This window comes from Mus caroli, unplaced genomic scaffold (genome assembly GCF_978045245.1).
Source record: "Mus caroli unplaced genomic scaffold, Mus_caroli_1 scaffold_4, whole genome shotgun sequence".
Lineage (NCBI taxonomy): Eukaryota > Metazoa > Chordata > Mammalia > Rodentia > Muridae > Mus > Mus caroli.
Window position 1 is genome coordinate 32857136 of NW_028227259.1, and position 19083 is coordinate 32876218.

At 50.4% G+C, this 19083-nt stretch overlaps 1 protein-coding gene across 1 annotated transcript in view; it reads right to left on the reverse strand.

The window, feature by feature from the left end:
- Nucleotides 1-19083, reverse strand: part of Otof (otoferlin) — a 94210-nt gene that overhangs the window by 50127 nt on the left and 25000 nt on the right. The window contains exons 3-5 of the mRNA XM_021161691.3: nt 9151-9239; nt 2623-2722; nt 1043-1221 (exon numbers count right to left, since the gene is read on the reverse strand). Coding sequence (XP_021017350.1) covers nt 1043-1221; nt 2623-2722; nt 9151-9239 — 368 coding nt within the window. The remainder of the gene's footprint in view (nt 1-1042; nt 1222-2622; nt 2723-9150; nt 9240-19083) is intronic.

Below are 19083 nucleotides of genomic sequence, written 5' to 3' on the forward strand. Positions count from 1 at the left end.
GCACTCAGGCTTGGGCTCACACTAAACGACCTGGTATTTGTGTGGTGGGGCACATGGCTGGCCTGAGTGCACAGTCCTTGTGGTTAACCTCATGTTTAGGGAGTAGGCTGGTGATGGAGGCAGGGTCTGTGTGACAAAATCATCACAATTCCAGCTCACTAACTGGGACCCTGTGTGAACAATCGCAGGGGCTGAGTAAACCTGTGAAGGAATCTGGAGGGGGAAGCTTGTTCTCAAAACACACCCCAGACCTCTTGGGTCAAAATAAAACATCTTCTGTGTGTTCTCAGCATCCTAGGTATCTAGGGAGATTTCTCTAGCTTCAGTTCTGCCCTCTGGACTTCGAGTAATGCAATTGCATTCTCCTTGGTAAAAAAAGAGTCCTGTGTGTGGGAGGTAAGGCCTAGTCAAAGCCCTCTGTCATCGGTAAGGGCAGGGCACTTGTAAGGTGTGAATCTTAGACACAGAAGAGCCTGGACAACAGAGCGGTGGCCAGGTCCTGACCAGGACTGTCAGTCTCACGCTGGCAACAGCAGGTCTCTGGCTTAGGGATCTTTTCACTGGGCCAAGGTAGAGGTCAGGCTGCCAGGGGGCCTAGCTGACACTGTGGGTCTTAGAACATAGAAACCAAGGCCTCCCCCACTCTCTTTTCCCATGTCTCCTGATGAGGGCAGGAGATCCAGTTTCTCCCTTATATTAGATCTCTGTCTCTGTCTGTCTCTGTCTCTGTCTCTGTCTCTGTCTCTGTCTCTCTCTCTCTCTCTCTCTCTCTCTCTCTCTGTCTCTCTCTCTCTCTCTCAGATCTTTGCTTCCCTCAGGACTGGAGCAGGCCTGGCCTCTCATTCTGACTAGAGCCTCTGGGTTGAGAGGCAGGTGAGAGATGGTGTGACCATCTTTCCAACTCTTAAATATTTCTATAACAGCTCAGCTCTGCAGTCTGAGCACAGCCAGGCCTGGAGGACCTTCCAGGGCATGGGCTCCAGGCACCAACTTCCCAGGCCTTTTGAGGGCAGTGGGCAAGAAGAGAGGGCCAGCCTGTTACCTGCGAAAGCTCTTCTCGCCAGATATCCGGGTGCTGGGTCGGGAACCAGGTAGCAGTCCATCTGTCTCCTGGCTGTCCTTCTCCTCCTGGAGGGATTCATCTCCCAGGAAGTCTCCATCATCCCAGGGGCCCACAGTGCCATCTGTGGCCTGATACCGGACCTCCATGCTCAGGCTGGTCTGAAGGGAGAGGGACAGTGAGCAGCTGCGCTGGCAAGAGCAGTACCCTGGTGCCTGTGGCATCTGGGAGGCACTTTTGCTCCCTATGAAGACTATGTGAGGACCTTCCCACCTCCGTTTAGATGAGAGAATAAGGCTGAGTAAGATGGATGGTGAGGTGTCAGCCTGCTCAGTGAGACCCTGATTGTACCTGACTCTCCTCTTCCCAGGCGCCCAAAGACTAGGTCAACTCCTCATCCTTAGAACCTAGGCACAAGGGGGCTCCTCTGACAAAGTGGTACAGTTAGCTGAGCATGTCTTCTCAGAGAAGACCCAGCCCCGGGCTTCCTACAACCTTGTGCAGTTAGCACTTCTTCAACTCTTCTGAGGATTTAACCGATAGCCTAGAGAGGGGAGTCTTGGGGAGTTGCCTTGGTTTTCCCTCTGGAGAAAGTGGAACACCACATCTGGGTGCAGATGTTAAACAGAACCCACGTGGAGGGACCATGTCTAGAAGGTACAGCCTTAATTTGCATGGGGGTAAATTATTCTAAGGTAGGAGATAAACGCTCTTTATACACCACCTAGCCCTCTAAGCACCTTCTTTGTATGCCCTTGACCCCCTAGAACAAGCCTGTGAGGCTGATATACTTTTGCTGACCTTGCAGTTGCTACACAGATCTAACCAAGAATCCTAGCCATGGGTCAGGCTCCTCACCACCTTGCTGGCTGCCTGTGAGTGGCCACAGAGGACTTGGAGGGTAACTCGGGGACGTACATGCCCGTGCTGATTTGATCAGAAGTGGACAAATGGAGCAGAAGCATTTTCTGATCCTGATCCCGAATCTCTAGATTGATCCTGCCTTAGAAGGGCTGGCAAGGGTCAATCTAGCCATTGATGGTAAGAGGTACCTCTAATCCCCTCCTGAGCTGGATCCAAATGGAGATCCACATCAGTGGGAGGCAACCCTCCTAACCTCAACTGGCACCATCACTCTGGGAAAAGTGGAGTATCCACTTGGCACAGACCCATCCACACCACAGGGTCTCTAACACCAGCCTTCATACCAATCAGCTCTGGCAGAGCCTCCCTGGTGTCCCCTGCTGCCTCCCTTGTCAGTCACGGAGCATTCTCTAGACCAGTGGTTCTCAACCTGTGGGGTTGTGTGTCAAATGACCTTAAGACCACAGGAAAACACAGATACTTACATTACAATCCATAGAAGCAGCAAAATTGTAGCTATGAAGTAGCAGTAGGAATAATTTTATGGCTGAAGACCACCACAGCATAGTGAACTGTATTGAAAGGTCACACCATTAGGAAGGTTGAGAACCACGGCTCTAGACCCTCCTCTGTGGGAGATGCAGCAGGCTCCTAGGTGACTGGGTGGTGGAGTGTCTGGGACTGTCCAACACACTTACCTTGATGATAGCATTGCTGTCATCCATCAGCGTGTCGGTCACCTCTACCCGATTCTCCTCCACCACCTTCTGCAGCACCATGCAGAAGGTCCCTATCAGCCTGTGAGTAGCAGAAGGGACATTGCTAGAACCAGAGCAAGGCTGATCTCAGTGTCTGGCTGGCACAGAGACCGAGAGAAACATGAAAACCCTAGCCTGGTACTGGAGACAGTAGCCCAGTAACCTGAGGTTATGAGATTGTCTGACCCCTTAAGTGTGGTCTGTTCCCCTGGAAAATGAAGAAGAAAGAATTCTAAGTGGTGTCCACAGATAGAGATGGGGGATGTAGCACTGGGACTGTAGCTGGTTCCCTGCAGTATGGAAGCTTCCAGATGCCATAATGGAAGGTGGTGGGAAGGCATCGAGGCTTCTGATGATGGTGGTGGTGATGGCGGGGGTGGCAGTGGCAGGGTGTGTGTGTGTGTGTTTGTGTGTGTGTTGGAGACTGAACCCTGCATCATACTGGACAAGTAAGTGATTGGGCATTGAGCTACAGCCCAGCCTAGACCTCTGGCTACATAAGCACTCCTTTCTTTTACTTCCTGACTGGAGTAGAGGCCTCTAGCATCACCAACACCACACATACATCCACCCCACATTTGCTGTGCATAAGCTCCTGGGACCACAGAGTCCCCCCCTAACTCAGTTGTATAGCGGAGACAAGCACAGAGAATCACACCAGAGACAATCTCCGCAGCAGAAACCCAGCTCGGCTGCTTCCATGGGTGGTGTCTGCCCAGGGAAACTCACCTAAGCTTTCTTGTCTTAGTTTTCTTCTAAGCTAAGCTAATGATCTTAATTTCACTTCATAAATGACGTGCTTGTCCTCCCGACACGCCTCCACCTGATGCTCCCATTGTTACTTGTGGTCTTCACAGGACAGCCTGTGTATTCCATATTTAAACTCCATCTGCGGTTCCCCACACACTAGGGTCCTCAATGGCTGAGCAGTGGTGGGTGCCTGATCAATGCTGAGACTGGAAAGCTGTTGCCCTGGGGGGGATCAGAGGACTCAGAGAGATGCCTTCCTGCGGTACATCCACCTGGACCCACAGAGAACTCATGCCATTTCCACAGAAGGGGAAATGACATGACAAAGGGGTTCAAAGAACACACAGTATGTGAAACTTGGAAGCAATCTGGGGGACACGTGTGCTACTTGAAGTTTGTAGAGGGAGGTGGGGCCAAGAAAGGGGACAGGGACGCAACTAATTAATGACAAATATGAGTGAGATGAGCTGTCAGGTGAGTTCTGACAAAAACGTGCTTGTTGCTTATAAAATACTAAGGGAGAACACCGTTTAGTTTGTTTGTTTGTTTAAATTCTGGGGCTAGGAAGATAGTTTAGTGACTGAAATGTTTGTCTCATGAGAGTGAGGACTGAAGTTTAGATCCCTAGTATGTTTGTCTGTCTGCCTGCCTGTCTGTCTGTCTGCCTGCCTGCCTGTCTGTCTGCCTGCCTGCCTGCCTGCCTGTCTGTCTGCCTGCCTGCCTATCTGCTTATCTCCCTCCCTCCCTCCCTCCCTCCCTCCCTCCCTCCCTCCCTCCCTCCCTCCCTCCCTCCCTCCCTCTATTCCTTCCTTCCTTCCTTCCCTCCCTCCCCCCAAAAGGTCAGGAGCAGAGTTGCTTATCTCTAACTCCAGCATGAAGAGGCTGAGATAGGTGAGCCCCAGAGCTCATCGCTGGCCAGGCAGTCTGGCCCAATCAGTGAGCCCTGGGTTCAGTGAGAAACCCTGTCTCAAGAAATGATGAGGTAGACAGAAATAGAGGAAGACACCCAATGTTGACGTCTTGCGTACATGTGTGCAACACAAGCACACATGTGCACACATGGGGTGGGGGAGGAAGAGGAGACATACGTTTGTATACACATGTGCACATATACAACGTGAACATGTATGCCTCCCCCTCCAGTCCTCCCAGCTGTGTCAAGAGCACACAGTGGGAACAGCCGTAAGAGATGACTCCGACATGCTTGCCTCCCAAGCTCACGGCCTCATTGAGTCACACATCTCTCATCCTCCGTGCTAAGTTAAGACTTAGGGGCTTTTAGATTCTTCCCAGAGAAGTTCCATAGAATCTTCCAGTCCCATCTTGGGTTCTCCTCACCTTGCAGATACACATGGTGGGTGGGTGGAGCACAGAGTCCTGAGCTGGGGTCTAGGAGATCCCAAGTCACTGCTAGGGAGTTTATGTCCTATCTTTATAAAGAGAAGGGATGGAACACCAAGTTGGTGAGATCACAACAGTCAGCAGTGGGCATGAGGGAACGCACTGGCGTTGTAAAGGCCTCAAGTGCTTGGCTCATCAGTGGCATCAATGGAGTCTTGGGGATGCGCCAACTCCTCATAGACCTGCTGTCACTGCTGGTTTGCAGCATTCACCGGTTTCTGCAGTGCAAACCCTCACAGCACGCCCAATTTTAATATTCTAACAGTTCCCCTAGAGGGATATGCTGAGTCTGCAGGCTATACCTTTAGGCTGGAGGTGGCGGTGGGAGAGCCCTGGGTATGTGCACTTCCAAGCACGGTGGTGCTGTTACTGCCACTTGGGGCACACATGGAGAAGCTGTCCTACCCTGAGCCTTTGCTGACAGGCTCTTTTGAGTCCTTGTCACCCCAGTAAGCCCTGCCAGGCAACTGCTGAGGGCTGGAACTCAGGCACATTTGTTCTCAATCTGAAATGCCCAAGAGTAGCCAAAGGAGGTGCCTATGATCTACTAAGGCACTGCAATGTTACAAAACACCCCCCAGGGGGCAGGAGGGAGCCATTCCCCTGCAGTTGCTGAGAGAGCCTCTGGTGGTGTCTTCTCCATTTCTTTTCCTTTACAGTCTGAGATCCTAGACTCAGGAGGGGCTTGGGAGGAGAACTTGGCGAGTGCGAATCCTTGAAATGACCCCCCCCCCATCAAGCTTTCAAGTCTCGTCCAGACAGGAAGGGGATGGCAACACCAGTATCCACACCCCACTGCCTGCAACATGCAGCAAACCGCCCTCCTGGCCAATCTCCCATTCCTTGCCCACTGGGCCAAGCTCTAAGGACATGTGATCTGTCATTCTATAAGGGAGGAGGCATAGACTGTGGAAGAGTTCTGCTCTGGAGTCAGATGTGGCTTCACCTAGCAGTCCCTCAGGGGGCCTCCACCCCCGTGATGTGATGGCAGCTAGTTCTGCAACCTCTGCAAGTCTTGTGCTGTTTCTTTTTTTCCTCTTAAAGATTCTGATGCCATCTCCCCCCCACCCCCACCCTCCATGCTGGTGTGGAGATCCAGCTCTGTATTGCTGCAGGTCCTCTGCCTCACTGTCTCTTCTCCTTGCTATTGTGTGTGACCTGCATTTAGAGGACTTAGCCACGTCTGGTCTTCTCTGTTGGGTGAGCGCTAGCAACAGATCCAGGCTGTCCTGACCCTTGAAGATCTTAAAGTGGTGGTGTGGTGATGTGTATGTGTGTGTGTGTGTGTGTGTGTGTGTGTGTGTGTGTGTATAAAATAGCTCCCCTTTCCTCAAAAAAATAAACATGAATAAATAGAAGATCGTAACTCATAAAACAATAAAGTTTTAAATGGACAGTTGATATCTCAGTAAAGAATGTTCTCAACCTACTGTCTAGCTGGGTCTTGGTTCCCCAGGCTGACCACACATCCCTTATGTGGCCCTAGAAGCACACCCATTAGAAAGAGGGCAGCCCTCATGGAAGCCCTACAGAGTAGCCTGGGAGAAGCCAGAATTATCAGGTAGGTGGGCAGTGGGGAGGAGGCCTCAAGTGCAGATGGGCTCACAGACTGGCCACAGCAGAGCACCAACTGGGCACCAGAATCCTGTCAATAATTTATCGTCCTCCCCTGGGAGCTGGTGTCAAGTGCCCCGGGCTCAGTCCGGCTGCCACTGTGCTCCTGGCTTCTGAATTATTCAGAGCAGCTGGCATTCTTGGTGGAAGGAGCCATTCCCCCTTAAAGTCCTGGTGAGGCTACACAGGATACATAAAACCTCTTCCTAATATGTTTTCATGGAAGTCCCAGGTTTCTTGGAGAAAGCCCTGGTTCTAGGACACTTGGGGACCTTATGGTCCCTGGCCAGCAGCTTTCCATCCTTGTACCATGTCTTTACCTCCTGGCAGCCCCTAACACCACTGGACAGACCCAGATAGGCCTCTTCTCTAACTCCAAGGTAGGAAGCCCTAAGCCCCCACCTAGATCCAAGCACCTTACTCCAAGGTTGGCCTGTGTCTCTTCTTCACATCCTAGGTCGTGGCCAATAGTGGCCTCCACCAGGCCTGGTCCCATGTGACTTTCCTGCTTTCTCTTGGGTGGGGGAAGGGAGGGCACAGTTAGGAGATAGGCCACCCTTGCTCTATCTTCCCTCTGTTTTGCATTTAGGAAAACCTAGAATGAGCTTTAATGTTTGGTGAATTCACTGTGTGGTCATCCAATGCCCCTTAAAATTCCTCAATCTTTTACTTTGTCTATAGCCGGAATCTTGATGGATCCAGGCTCTCTACGCTTCGATGTCTGCTCTGGCAATGTCCACTGTGGCTAATCAACAGCCTCTTCTTCAGTTTCTTCCGCAGCATTCGTGTGCTTTGGCTGCGAGAGCTACAGAGGGTTAGAAGAGGAGGTGGAGGACATATGTCCTGTCCCTGTTCTCTTGGGGTCTTCTCACATGGCCTCCATGTGCCTCTGAGCTTCAGTTTCCCTTTTCACAGTAAGGGTTTTACCACTGAGCTCCTGGGAGCTCTGGCATCTGTAGACAGGCCCTGGGTGGAGTTCTTTGGTTCTCTCCCCGGTTTCTGAGTCTGCTTTCCTCTGTATCCACTCAGTCTACACTGGGCCCTTCTCTTCTCCCTGTTTCCTCTGCCTTATTAATCACAGAGTGTCTCACACCAAATAAGAAAGCCATGTTTTATCTTGGGGATGCTTTCCCAATTATTATTATTATTACTATTATTTTGTAGAACCAGAAAAAGCTGACTGAGTGATGCCACCCTCTGGAGACAAAGAGAAGGCTTTCTGTGGTCCTGACAGCAGGCCTGAAACCTGCTCTTTGAGGTTTATCTATTTGGCTCACCTCCCCCAGTGGTAGGCACTCAACATTTGCTTAGATACCACAGATGTTTGAGAGTTCTGGCTCTTCCAGATGTCTGTTCTCCCAGTGACACAGTCTGGTTCTTGTGTGCCTCTCCTCTTCCCATGACAAACAACTTCTGGAGGACAGAGACTTGCCTTGATCCTCTTTTTAGCAACAGTCATGGCGAACACAGAGGGTGAGGAGATGGGTAGGTGAATGGATGAATGAGCAGAAGGGTGAATGGATGGATGGGTTCAATGGATGAATGGATAGGCAGGATTCATGAATAGGTAGGATTCATGAATGAGATGGGACAGATGGATGAATGAAACAATGGATGAGCAGATGAATGGACATTTGGGTGAGTAGCTAAATGTCCGTAGGACTTCCTCTTGAGGCTTGCATCTACTTGCCATAAGGAAAACATTAGAGTGTTCACTCCAGACAGCCACAGCTACTGGAAAGAGTAGACCCTTTGCCTCCCCTGTTGAGACTGGACTACCTCTAATGTGATCCAGGGTTAGGTCAGCTTTCTGTGTCTACACTCCCTTCCTACTGCTGAGTCCTACAGAGGCTTCACTGAACTAGCGCTGTCACATCTTTTGGGACACCTTACAGTTCAGCCATGATCATAGGAGCAATGGATTTTTGACTCCAAGGCTGAGTGTCTCATCTCACTTTTGTTTAACCACCATCCCAGCACCTTCTAAAATGTGTGCGTCAACCACAGAAAATGGGGCTACTTGGATCCATCAGCTTGTAGGCTAACACTCACGTGGCAGGTGAACTTCATTCACAGAAGGGAAGCTCCAGGAGGTTAGGCATCTCTCTCCTTAGTACCTAGCTCAGTTCATGACATACACTTTGCATATCATAACTGTTTGTGGAGTAAATGAATGAACAGATCTATCTCATTTAATTCCCATAGCTGTTTGGAGACAAATCCTTATATTTTCCACATATGAGTATAGTGAACTCAGAGGGGTTATGTAACCGGCTCAGGCTCACACCTTAAATCACTGGACCAAGGGTCTGAGACCATGTCTGCCTCCCAAACCACAGCCCCGGAAGCCTCTGTAAGACACATTTATCCTCAGGGCCACAGGATATAACAGCCGTTTGGCTTTTAACTTCTCTGGTGGGCTACCATCTTCCAGTATGAGTAAGGGAGAGGCAAAAAAGAGGGGCATGGAGTGTTAATGGGGAGGAGAATTGAGGGGTGCACAGGAGAGTGAGGTGCTCTTGCTTGACAGTGGATGGAAGGGCCAGGGCACTTTGAGGACCCCACAAAGGACAAAATGGATAGCCAAGACCACCAGCCTAAGACCTCTTAGGCTTTTAAAGATGGCCTCAGAGTACAGTTTCTGTTTTAAGCCTAAAAAGACAGGTCCAAGAACCAGGCAGGCCTCCAGGATTCCCCACTTACTTGTTGCTGAAGACTTTGCTGTAGTTGAAAATCTGAATCTCCAACACTTCATTCCTGTCGATGCTGCTGGCCACTGGCCACCGGAACGTCTGGGGAGAGAGGGACAGCTGCAGCCTTGGGGGCAAATAGCAAGGAGTTGGGGCCTCCTAACAGCCAGCCTGGCCCCTCCCATGGGCCAGGATCCCCAGGGACAAATCATCTGTATCCTTACTCCATTGTCATAGCTGCATTGTGTGGTGGGTCTTTTTACCCACTCCTCCTCCAAAGATGGTGCTAGAGAGGTTTGTCAGGCTGCCAACGTTGCAGGGTAAGTGGAGGACCCTAGGCCTAAGAAGGGCTTCTGACTCCCATCTGTGGGTGCCTTCCTCTGCCTCCCAGCTCTGTGACAGCTGAGGAGGGTGGTGTGGCCAGGGTGTGGGTGGGCTCCAGTAAACACAGACCACCAGTGGGATGGGAGCTGGTTTCAGGACAGCTCACATAAGCCATTTGGATGAGTCCAGGCTCTCTCTGGTCACCCTCCATGGTGACAGTGCGAACAACGGGGACACATTCTGCAGCTCTCTCGGGTTATAAGGGTCAGACTTACAGCCTCTGTCCCACTTTCTGTTTCTCCATTCACACCCCTGGAGACATCTCTAAGTTAATAATATGGATGGATTAGAAATTCAGTGGGTCTTTTCCTAATGACCGAAGAGTGGCAACTCGAACCCGATGCAGATGGTAAAAGGAGTCATTCTTTAGGGAAAGCCAATGATGGGCAGAGCCAGGCACCTTCCTAGGGCTTCCTCAAGGCTCCATCATTCCAGTCCTTGCCTAGCCTTCCTCCCTTTTGGAACAACAAAACAATTGAGGAAGAAGAAAAGAAGCTAGAAAGACTTTCATCTGTGTGCGACATTTGTTGTACTCCCTACAGAAATAGTTTGTAGCCATCAATGTCAGGATCATGCAAGCTCCTAGGGACCCCTGCGTGCCAGTAAGGAAAGCCAATGGCCTGCTGTGCCCCCTGATCACCACTTCTGACCCCCAGAGACCCTGCCTTCTGAGCAGGGAGAGGCCTGGCATGCCTCTGTTGGTAAATACAGAATTTATTCTCTGTGAGTCAAGCTGGGCAAAGCCACCAAGAAGACTCACTCAAAAGCCTGCAGTCCCGGGAAGCCATAGGGCTGACCCTCCAGTAACAAGGGACAGTGAGTTAGAGCCACTGCTCAAGGCTGGGATGCATACCATGACACAGACCACTCAGGTCCCTCGCAGAATTCACTACACAACATAATCGAGGAAGCCTAAGTTTGTAGACACCACCCCTTCCCCTGGCCCCCTGCATGCTGACAGTATCCAAGGCAGGTCAAAACTTGTTTCACAAGGATGAGCCACACCCATTGTAGAGACCACACCCCCATACCCCTTTAAAGCTGGAGGAAGATAAGAGGACCTGAATGGGACCCACATTCATTCCAGACGGGGTGGGGAGCCATGGAGCTGTGGGGAGCAGGCCTGGAGTAAGAGTGGGGTTGAGGTGTGTCCAAACCCTGGAAATCTCTACCAGAGATGGGCAGGAGTAGGACCGTGTCCGTGTCTGCATCTCCCCTCCTCTCCTGGGCATGTCCTGGCTCACATCGACCCGTGCCTCTACCTTGGCCCCACCAGAGGAGGTCACTTATAAGGTCATGTCCAGAGGAGGTCACTTATAAGGTCATGTCCAGCAGCATCTGGAATTCCTCCTTATGCAAATGAGGCATCCCAGGACCCTGGCTCAGCCCAATGATATTCACTTACCCTGAAGCCTCTACCCACTCTCCAAAGGTTTAAATAGTCCTTATGCCTCCTAATTAAATGAGCCTCTCAATGAACCCGGCCTCCAGAGATGTCTGTTTCTATTGGCGCTAACCCATTGTGGCCTGTGGTCTCCATCACCTCCATTGACCCTGCCCCACATTCCCTCTCTAGGCCACCTGTCTGATCACAGGGCTGATTATGCCATTGTGGGAAAGGGAGCATAGTAGGAACAACTGGGACAGAGGAAAAGGGTGGAAAAAAGCTGGCGTGGGCTTGAGTCTATATCCTTCTGGTTTTGTATCCCAGGCTGACCCAGAACTTGAACATTCCCCACCTCCTAAGTGCTGGGTTACAGGCTCCCACCATCCCATCGGTTTTATTGGGTGCTGGGGATCGAACTCACTGTCATTCATGTTAGGTGAGCACCAACTGAGCCACACCTCCAGTGCGGTTGGGCTTTGGGTTAGCAGAGTGACTGGCAGGTATCAAGAGCTGCTAGGAACTATTGAAAGATGGGGTTTTGACAGATTAGATAGAGCACAGTGACTTCAGTTTTACATGTCCCCTATGTTCCCTACCCAGTTCAGACTAGTCAACAGTTCAGGAATAACAGTGATAATAATGTTTAAAGAAAACTTGGCATTATGCAGGAGGCTGAAGTCTTTAAGCACATTGATTTTTTTTTAGCTTTTCCAATAGCCCAGGAGGCTGGTGTCTGGCCAGTTTCATGGACATTGTAGCCACAGTTCTGAGAAGTAGGGTGAGGCAGAGTTCTGCTGGTGGCCGAGTGGACACTGCTGAGCAGAAGCTTGTGAGAGCTGCCCCCGTCAGCCTGCCGCTCCACAGCTGGACTGCCTTCTCCCAGACTGAGGACTTTCAGGGTTGGGCTTACAGGGCCATCCTGGCTGCTCACTGTCATCTCCCTTCATATCATCTCCTCCCAGGATGGGCCAGATCCTGGGAAAACCATGAGGGCAAGAGAGCTTTAGGTCAACTTGACCCAAGCTAGAGTGTCCAAGAGGAGGGAACCTCAACTGAGAAAAGATGGGGCTGTAGGCAGGTCTGTAGGGCATTTCCTTAATTGGTGATCAATGAGGGAGGGCACAACCCATTGAGGGCGGTTCACTTCTGGGTTGGTGGTCCAGGGTTCTATAAGAAAGTAGGCTGAGTGAGTCAGTAAGCAGCACATCTCCAAGGCCTCTGCATCGGCTTCTACCTCCAGGTCCCTGTCCTGACTTCCTTCACCGAAAACTGTGATGTGGAAGCATAAGCCAAATAAACCCACCCCTCCCCCCCCCAAGTTGCTTTGGTCACGGTGTTTCATCACAGCGACAGTAACGCTGATGATGCGAGCATGGGATGGAGGGAGGCTAGAGGTAGGTGGGGCTCCTGGCAGCCCCAGGACTTGTTTCAGCACAGCTCTGGCTCCTACTGTCTGAGGCCTGCAGTGCTCAGCTCAACTCGGCTCTACGAAGCATGTTGCTTTCTTAATTGAGTTGCTTAGACAAGACTGCATGGTGGTAGAGGCCTGACTCATTAGCTGTGGGCCCAGGGGAGGGTACAGAAGGCCCATTGAGGCTGTTGTTTTGGGGTGAAGCAGGTAAGGTATTTCTTCCACTTGGGGGCTATGGGTGGTTCCTGGCACTGGTAAGAAAGAAGGAGTTGGGGAAGCTGGTGGTGACCCTGAGAATGGTTTTAGATAGACACAGTGGGAACAGTGGGGTCAGTGGAGGAACTGATGACCGGATACAGGAGACTCAGAGAGACACGGCGGGCTGCTGCTTGTCCCCACTGAGGTGTAGTTCAGTGGGTCACAAGAGCTGACAGGACATAACGGCCTGCCTCTCTGCGTTGTCTCTTCCTCTGTCTCTGTCTGTCTAGGTCTCTGTCTGCCTCTGCCTTTCTCTGTCTCTGTCTGTCTCTGCCTCTCTGTCTGTGTCTCTCCCTTTCTCTGTCTCTGCCTCTGTATTTCTATGTCTCTGTCTCTGTCTTTCTGTGTCTCTGCCTTTCCCTGTCTCTGTCTCTCATTGGTTCTCACTCCTGGTTGCTCATTAGACTGATTTCTGGAAATTTTTTGAGGCTCCTGGTCCCCAGCTTTGATCCTGATGGACCTAGAATCTCTATGTGGGATCCCAGGCCCTATGTGGCACTTGCCCCATCTCACTGTGTGATGTCAGACGATATACTACGATGCATTAAGGAGACCCTCGCCAGATGTTGATCAGATATTGGTGCCATGCTCTTGGACTTCTCACCTTGAGAACAGAAAGCCAAATGAACTGCTATGCTTTAGAAATGACCCCATTTCAGTTATTTTGTTATAGACACAGAAGACAGACTAAGACAAATATATATCTCTCAAGGCTGCTGCAAGAACCAAATGGAAGCTGGGTGTGGTGGCACACGCCTTTAATCCCAGCATTTGGGAGGCAGAGGCAGGCAAATTTCTGAGTTCGAGGCCAGCCTGGTCTACAGAGTGAGTTCCAGGACAGCCAGGGCTACACAGAGAAGCCCTGTCTCAAAAAAACTAAAGAAAGAAAAAACAAAAAGAACCAAACGGAATCACACTAGCGACAGGATGTTATATGGAAAGAGAACATAGCACGGCAGAAATGAAAGTCACTATTGGTTCAGGCTTGCCTCCCGCTCCCTGCCCCCCATCCCCCCTCCTGCGAGGCTGTGTGCATGTTGTAGTCAATATGTTTCCCTGGCCCTTCTCTGCTCTGCCTCTGCTGCCTTCACATTTTATCTGCCTTGGCCTTCCCATGTCTTCCACCGCTCCTTTGTTTGTCCTCATCCTGATTTCATTTCTCAGTGTCTCCCTTTGGCTGCTATTTCCTTCTTTGTACCCGTTACAGTGATGCACACATATGCTGAGGACACAGCCAGATAAGGTGGAGGAGTTTGGGGATTTGGGAGCTCCCAGGAGCCATCACTCACCATACCCCCCCCCCCAACCAGACAATGCTGCTCAACTCCTGAAGTGTCTGGCTGAAGGGAAGGGGTTATGAGGGGAGGTTTCTATCTCGATAGTAAACCTGATAGTAAAACTGTTCTCTAGCAACAACTCTGGCAATGTGGCGAAGATGCCCTTCTGCTGAGAGGACTTGAGAGAGAAGCATCCAAGGGCACATAGCTGATTGGTGGTGGAGGCAGGACTAAACTCCAGTCTTCAAGCTTAGATCAGGTCTTACTCCCTGACACTGGGCTGTCTCCTGAGCCACGTAGATTAGAGAGAGCCAAGTTTCAGGAGGGGCCTGTGGTTCCGATTGTCCTTCTAGATTGCCAGCTGCAAAAATCATTTATTTATTGAGTGCTGACCACCTACTGGGTACCTGCCACCACTTGACACCTAGTGTACTAACAGTTTAACTTCGCCTCACAGATAACGACACTGAGATTTAGAATTTTCTCAGTAATGTAGCTTATTAATTGATTTTTATTAATTAGATCAATGGAGTACTAAGAGGCAGAATATACAGATTCAAACCCTGGTGCTGATGTTTAACAACTATGAGAAGTTGGATAAGTTACCACACTTCCCAGTATGGATGGTATACCACCTAACCTTGGCTCCGGCACAAGGTAAACACTGGGGAAGCATGGCTCTGCTGTTATCCGGGGGGTGGCTGCTCCCGGTCCCCCTCTCTCCTTTTTCTCTGTGACATCTTTTCTCACAAGCTGGGGTCTGTGTTACCTCACCTTGAGTCTAGGCTGGCCTTATGCCTTTTAGCAACAAAAAGTTTCAATCATGAGGCTGTGTGGCACCTAGACCCGGAAACTTCCATTCTTCCTTATATTGGAAATCAGCGGCACATGAAGTCCAGGCCATCCTGCTGGAAGGGAGGCCCTGGGAGATATGAGGCTGGGGGAGACAGAAAGGACCCAGATATATGCTGGGACACTATCACAGCCACCCAGCAGCCAGCCAGAGCCAGCCTCAGAATCAGAAGTGCAGAGGTTGTCAGCCATTGGGGGCTTGTTACATAGCAGTAGATAACTGTGACATTACCCTATTCTGCCTGTGATTCTCCTTGTAAGGTCTGGGTCAAGATCACTTCTCACCAGCAGCAGAGCTGGGCTTCATGCCCCTGCCTCAGTCTCCTGCTCCCCCTCCTTCCCATTGGCTCCCAGAATGTCATGATGGTCACTATCAGGGTAATCAGAGCAGGAGCACAGGTGACTGCCTGGTCCACAGGGCTTCCTCACACTCTTACAGGGTCTGGTACACAGTGGACTGTCAGCAAACAAGTTTCAAGTAATAGAAGGGACTATAGTAGAGACACCCATCAGGTGATAGCAGGAGTGAGTTCTTTTGGGGCTAACTTTGAGGCTGGCTGGGCTTTTGGCAGACAGCCAGAACACAGGAAGTGTTTAGTTAATGGGGCCATTTATTATAATTGTTATTACAGTGCTGTTTGTTCCAGGATCTGGGCAAGACTTGGCTTCTTGATGACAGAAGCTGCAGAGGCTTCTGGGGACATAGGGCACATCTCCAGCTTGGCAGCATTAGCATAAGTCTCTTCCTGTGGCCACTGCAGGTAAGGGTAGTGGCTTTTATTTCCGGAAGTGCCCAGAAAAGTGGTTGCCAACGAAAGCCAACTCACTATTTAATATTCTGCTTCATTCAACCCCTAAGTCTGGGACCCTGGGCCTGCTAAGCCAAACACTGCTGCCCTAGATATCACGGGCCACCTCATGTTTGCTCAGTATTCTTTGTGCTCCGTGTGGCATATGGGGTTGTAGAGATGTAGAGATGCAGGGATACAGGGGTACAGGGATGCAGGGTGTTTTCAGGTTCTGGAGATGTACTTAGAAGGCTCTGAGGACAGAACAAACTGAAGCACATGCAATGGGACTGTTTACAGGAGCTGGGGGACATGTACTAGTGGTGGAGGAGGAAAAGGTGATCTCTGCCTGGAACAGTCTTAGGAGCACGTGAGTGTCCAGTTACCATCTACAGACTTGGGCTAACCTGGCTGGTCGTGGCCAGGGCATGGTGTTCTGTATCCTACCAGCCTCAGGGATCTGGGACTCCACCGAGTTCCCTGATATCTGTGGGAGGATGAGCTGAGTTAGCCCTGGCTTGCCCACTGACTGGTGTGGAGACCCTCCTGCTTTGTGTGTCTGCTAGGGGGAACATGAGAGTTGAGATTTTTCTGTAGAGATTTGTGGTATAATAGAAACAGTTCTGGGAGCTGAAATACCTGGGTTCTAGCTTTATGTTTGTGTTCCTTTGGAAGTCTCGGGGAGCCCCTTCCCCACACAGACCCACTTCACCTGCTGTAAAATAGTGAAGTTCCACTAAGTGACCTCTATGGTGCCTGTAGGTCGTCTGCGCCTTACCTACTGCTTATCCTAAAGGCTAGAGCTACAGGCCTGTGCACAACACTAGCTGGTTGAGCATTCCAGATCTGGATACATGAATCAGACAGACCAGCGTTCAAATCCTGACATGGCTCCTTCTGACCTGGGGATGTTGTTCTTCAAGCCCGTTACACAGAGCAGAAAGCTCAGGCAAAGCTCTCTCCCCTTAAGTGCCCAGATCTTAGCATTGAGCAGTGGGGAAACCTGGTTCACTTGAGTAAGCCAGCCAGAACCTCAAAGGCCTGGGGCCTACTCAGGGATGGAGGGGATGAGTGGGAAGTAAGGGTGGGGAGTGGGGTTGAGGTTGAGGGTGCGGGGGGTGGGGGATAGGGGTTAGGGTGGGGCATGGGGTCCAAACAGTGCCTGTGTTAAAGCCAAACCAGGCTGGGGCTTAGACAGACTTGACATGCTCTCTCAGCTCCTTCAGCTCCCCAGCCTTGCCTCCTGCCTTAGATTCTTCAGAGCCACAGGCTCAATGAGGGATCTCGGGTTCCAGTCCCTAGGAAAGGGGACACTGCCTGGCTCTGTTTCCATCACTTTAGGATAGGCATTGTTTTTCTTCCCGGCTACCTCCTGCCCACTCAGGTTGCTCAGTCAAAGTGGCTCACCTACCTGTGTCTGAATCAAGCAGTGCCTCACCCTAGAGAAGCAGCCCAGGTCTCCTGACTCCAAGGCTCCCCATGTCTCTCTCTCTAAGCCAGTTCCCAAAGGGCCTAGTCATAATATAGGGACAGAGAGACCCCTGAAGGGTTCATAAAATTTCTTTCCCAGACTTGTTCTGGAACATATCTGATGGGCAGTTCCTATCAGGGATAGTCAGGGGGAATTTCCTACCTGAGGCTAGGATATATCTCTGTGATCTCTTTGGGGGTCCAAAAGTTGTCCCGCCTGCCTTGTGCATTGTGACCAGTGGTAGCCAGGCTATGGGACCCTTTTAGAGGAAGGAGGGAAGCCTGGTTCTTGTGAACAAGCCAGCCAGAATCAGAAGGCCTGGGACAGGCTTTATTGGTGTACCCAGAGAGGTTTTCAGATCTAGTCTTGGTGTTCACTTAGAATCCTGGCTTGGCTACTTCTATTCTGTCACCTTGTAAGGGATACTTACTCTGTGGGACTGAGTGTCATCATTCATCAGTTATCATGGGGAGTAGATGGAAGAGGACGGCTCAGATATTGTTATCACTCCTGGCCCCACCCCACCCCACCCCACCCCACCCCACCCCACCCCAGTGGGTCTCCATTACGCAATAACCGGGAACCTCCTGGTCACCACCCCTACTCCTAAAGGCCAGGTAGCAATGTGAGCAAGCTTCTCCCCACCCGGTGCTGGTTCTTGACCCTGTCAGTGTCTGCCATAGCTCCCTGGCTTCTGCCTCTTTCCTGTGTTCACTGAGCACTGTCCCAGAGGCAGCCCCATGTAAAGTTCCTATATGAGACATCCCTGTTCTCCCACTAGCTCAGGTGACCCTTCCTTCTGACACTCAGAATATGCCCCATGCAGATGTCCAGTGGCATCAAGGGCATCCTCTACCTGATCCGTGTTGGGCTTCTCTGGAAAGAGGAAGGACACGGTGATTAACTTTGAATGCCGTGTATTATCTGTGGCTCAGGTGTCCCGGGTGCAGGGCATGGAAAGGGGTGGCATTGTCCTTCAAAGGGGCATCAGGTTGCTCATTGCCTGGGACTTGAGCTGATAGGGCCCCTAGAAGTCTTGAAAGGGAGTTAGGTGCTTGCTATAGGCCCTAGAAGGCAGGCCCATGAGAAACTGATCCAGAGCCCCTGAATGAGGAAAGGAGATGGGGATAGGAGACAACAGGTTGTGCAGTGGGGCTGCAGCCTCATGACAGCTCTTTATGCAGTGGGGTATCTTTTTTCACAGCCTTCCCTCTTTTTGCTTGCTGTCTCCCAGAGAGAATGCATATCTGTTCCCAGCATGATTTGACAAATGTGGCAACCAAGCTAAGCTGAAGTTGAAAGCTACACAACAAGGAGACAGTGGAAACAAGAACAGAGCACCCACAGGAATGGTGAGGGGTCCAGCTGTCCCAGGACTGAGGGACACACTTAGTAGGGCGGCAGTGGCCTTGCAGTTGTGGTGGATGTAGCACAAGATGAGACCTTGCTTTTCCTCTCTCCAGCCCTGGGTCTGAACTCCCAGTTCTCCCACATGGATTTGGCCCAGGAGGAAAAATAACTGGTTAGGGTGACCCCTCAGCCAGATGGAACAACTGAACCTCAAGTCTATCACTATATATATACACATATATATACATACATATATATATTCAAAGGCAAAAAAATGACATATATATATATATATATATTAGGTATGAGAGTCATGTTTTTTTTTCCTTTTTTTTTCAAGAGGGAAAAAAAGATTGCCCACAGAGCTCTAAGACTCTGAGGGCCAGCAGGCTTTTTTAACCATAACATAGAATTATACTTTCAATTATATTTTCAATTGTGAGAAAAAGAATCTTAAACTTAGAATTCCTGATCTAGTAGAACTCTCAAACTTGAGTAAGAAAGAAAGATATTTCCAGATTTATAGAGCTTGGGAAGGCATACTGCAAAAATGGACTGAATGACTCCTTTGGACGAAATCCCAAAGAAGAAGAGAACAAAATCCAAGGGATCCTCAAGAGATCCGAGAAGTAAAGGTAGCAGATATTTTTAATTTTATTTTTAAAATTTATGAATATTTTGCCTGCCTGAATGTCTATGCGCCACATGCATACAGTGCCCACAGAGGCCTGAAGAGGGTGCTGGATCCTCTAGAACGAGAGCTACAGA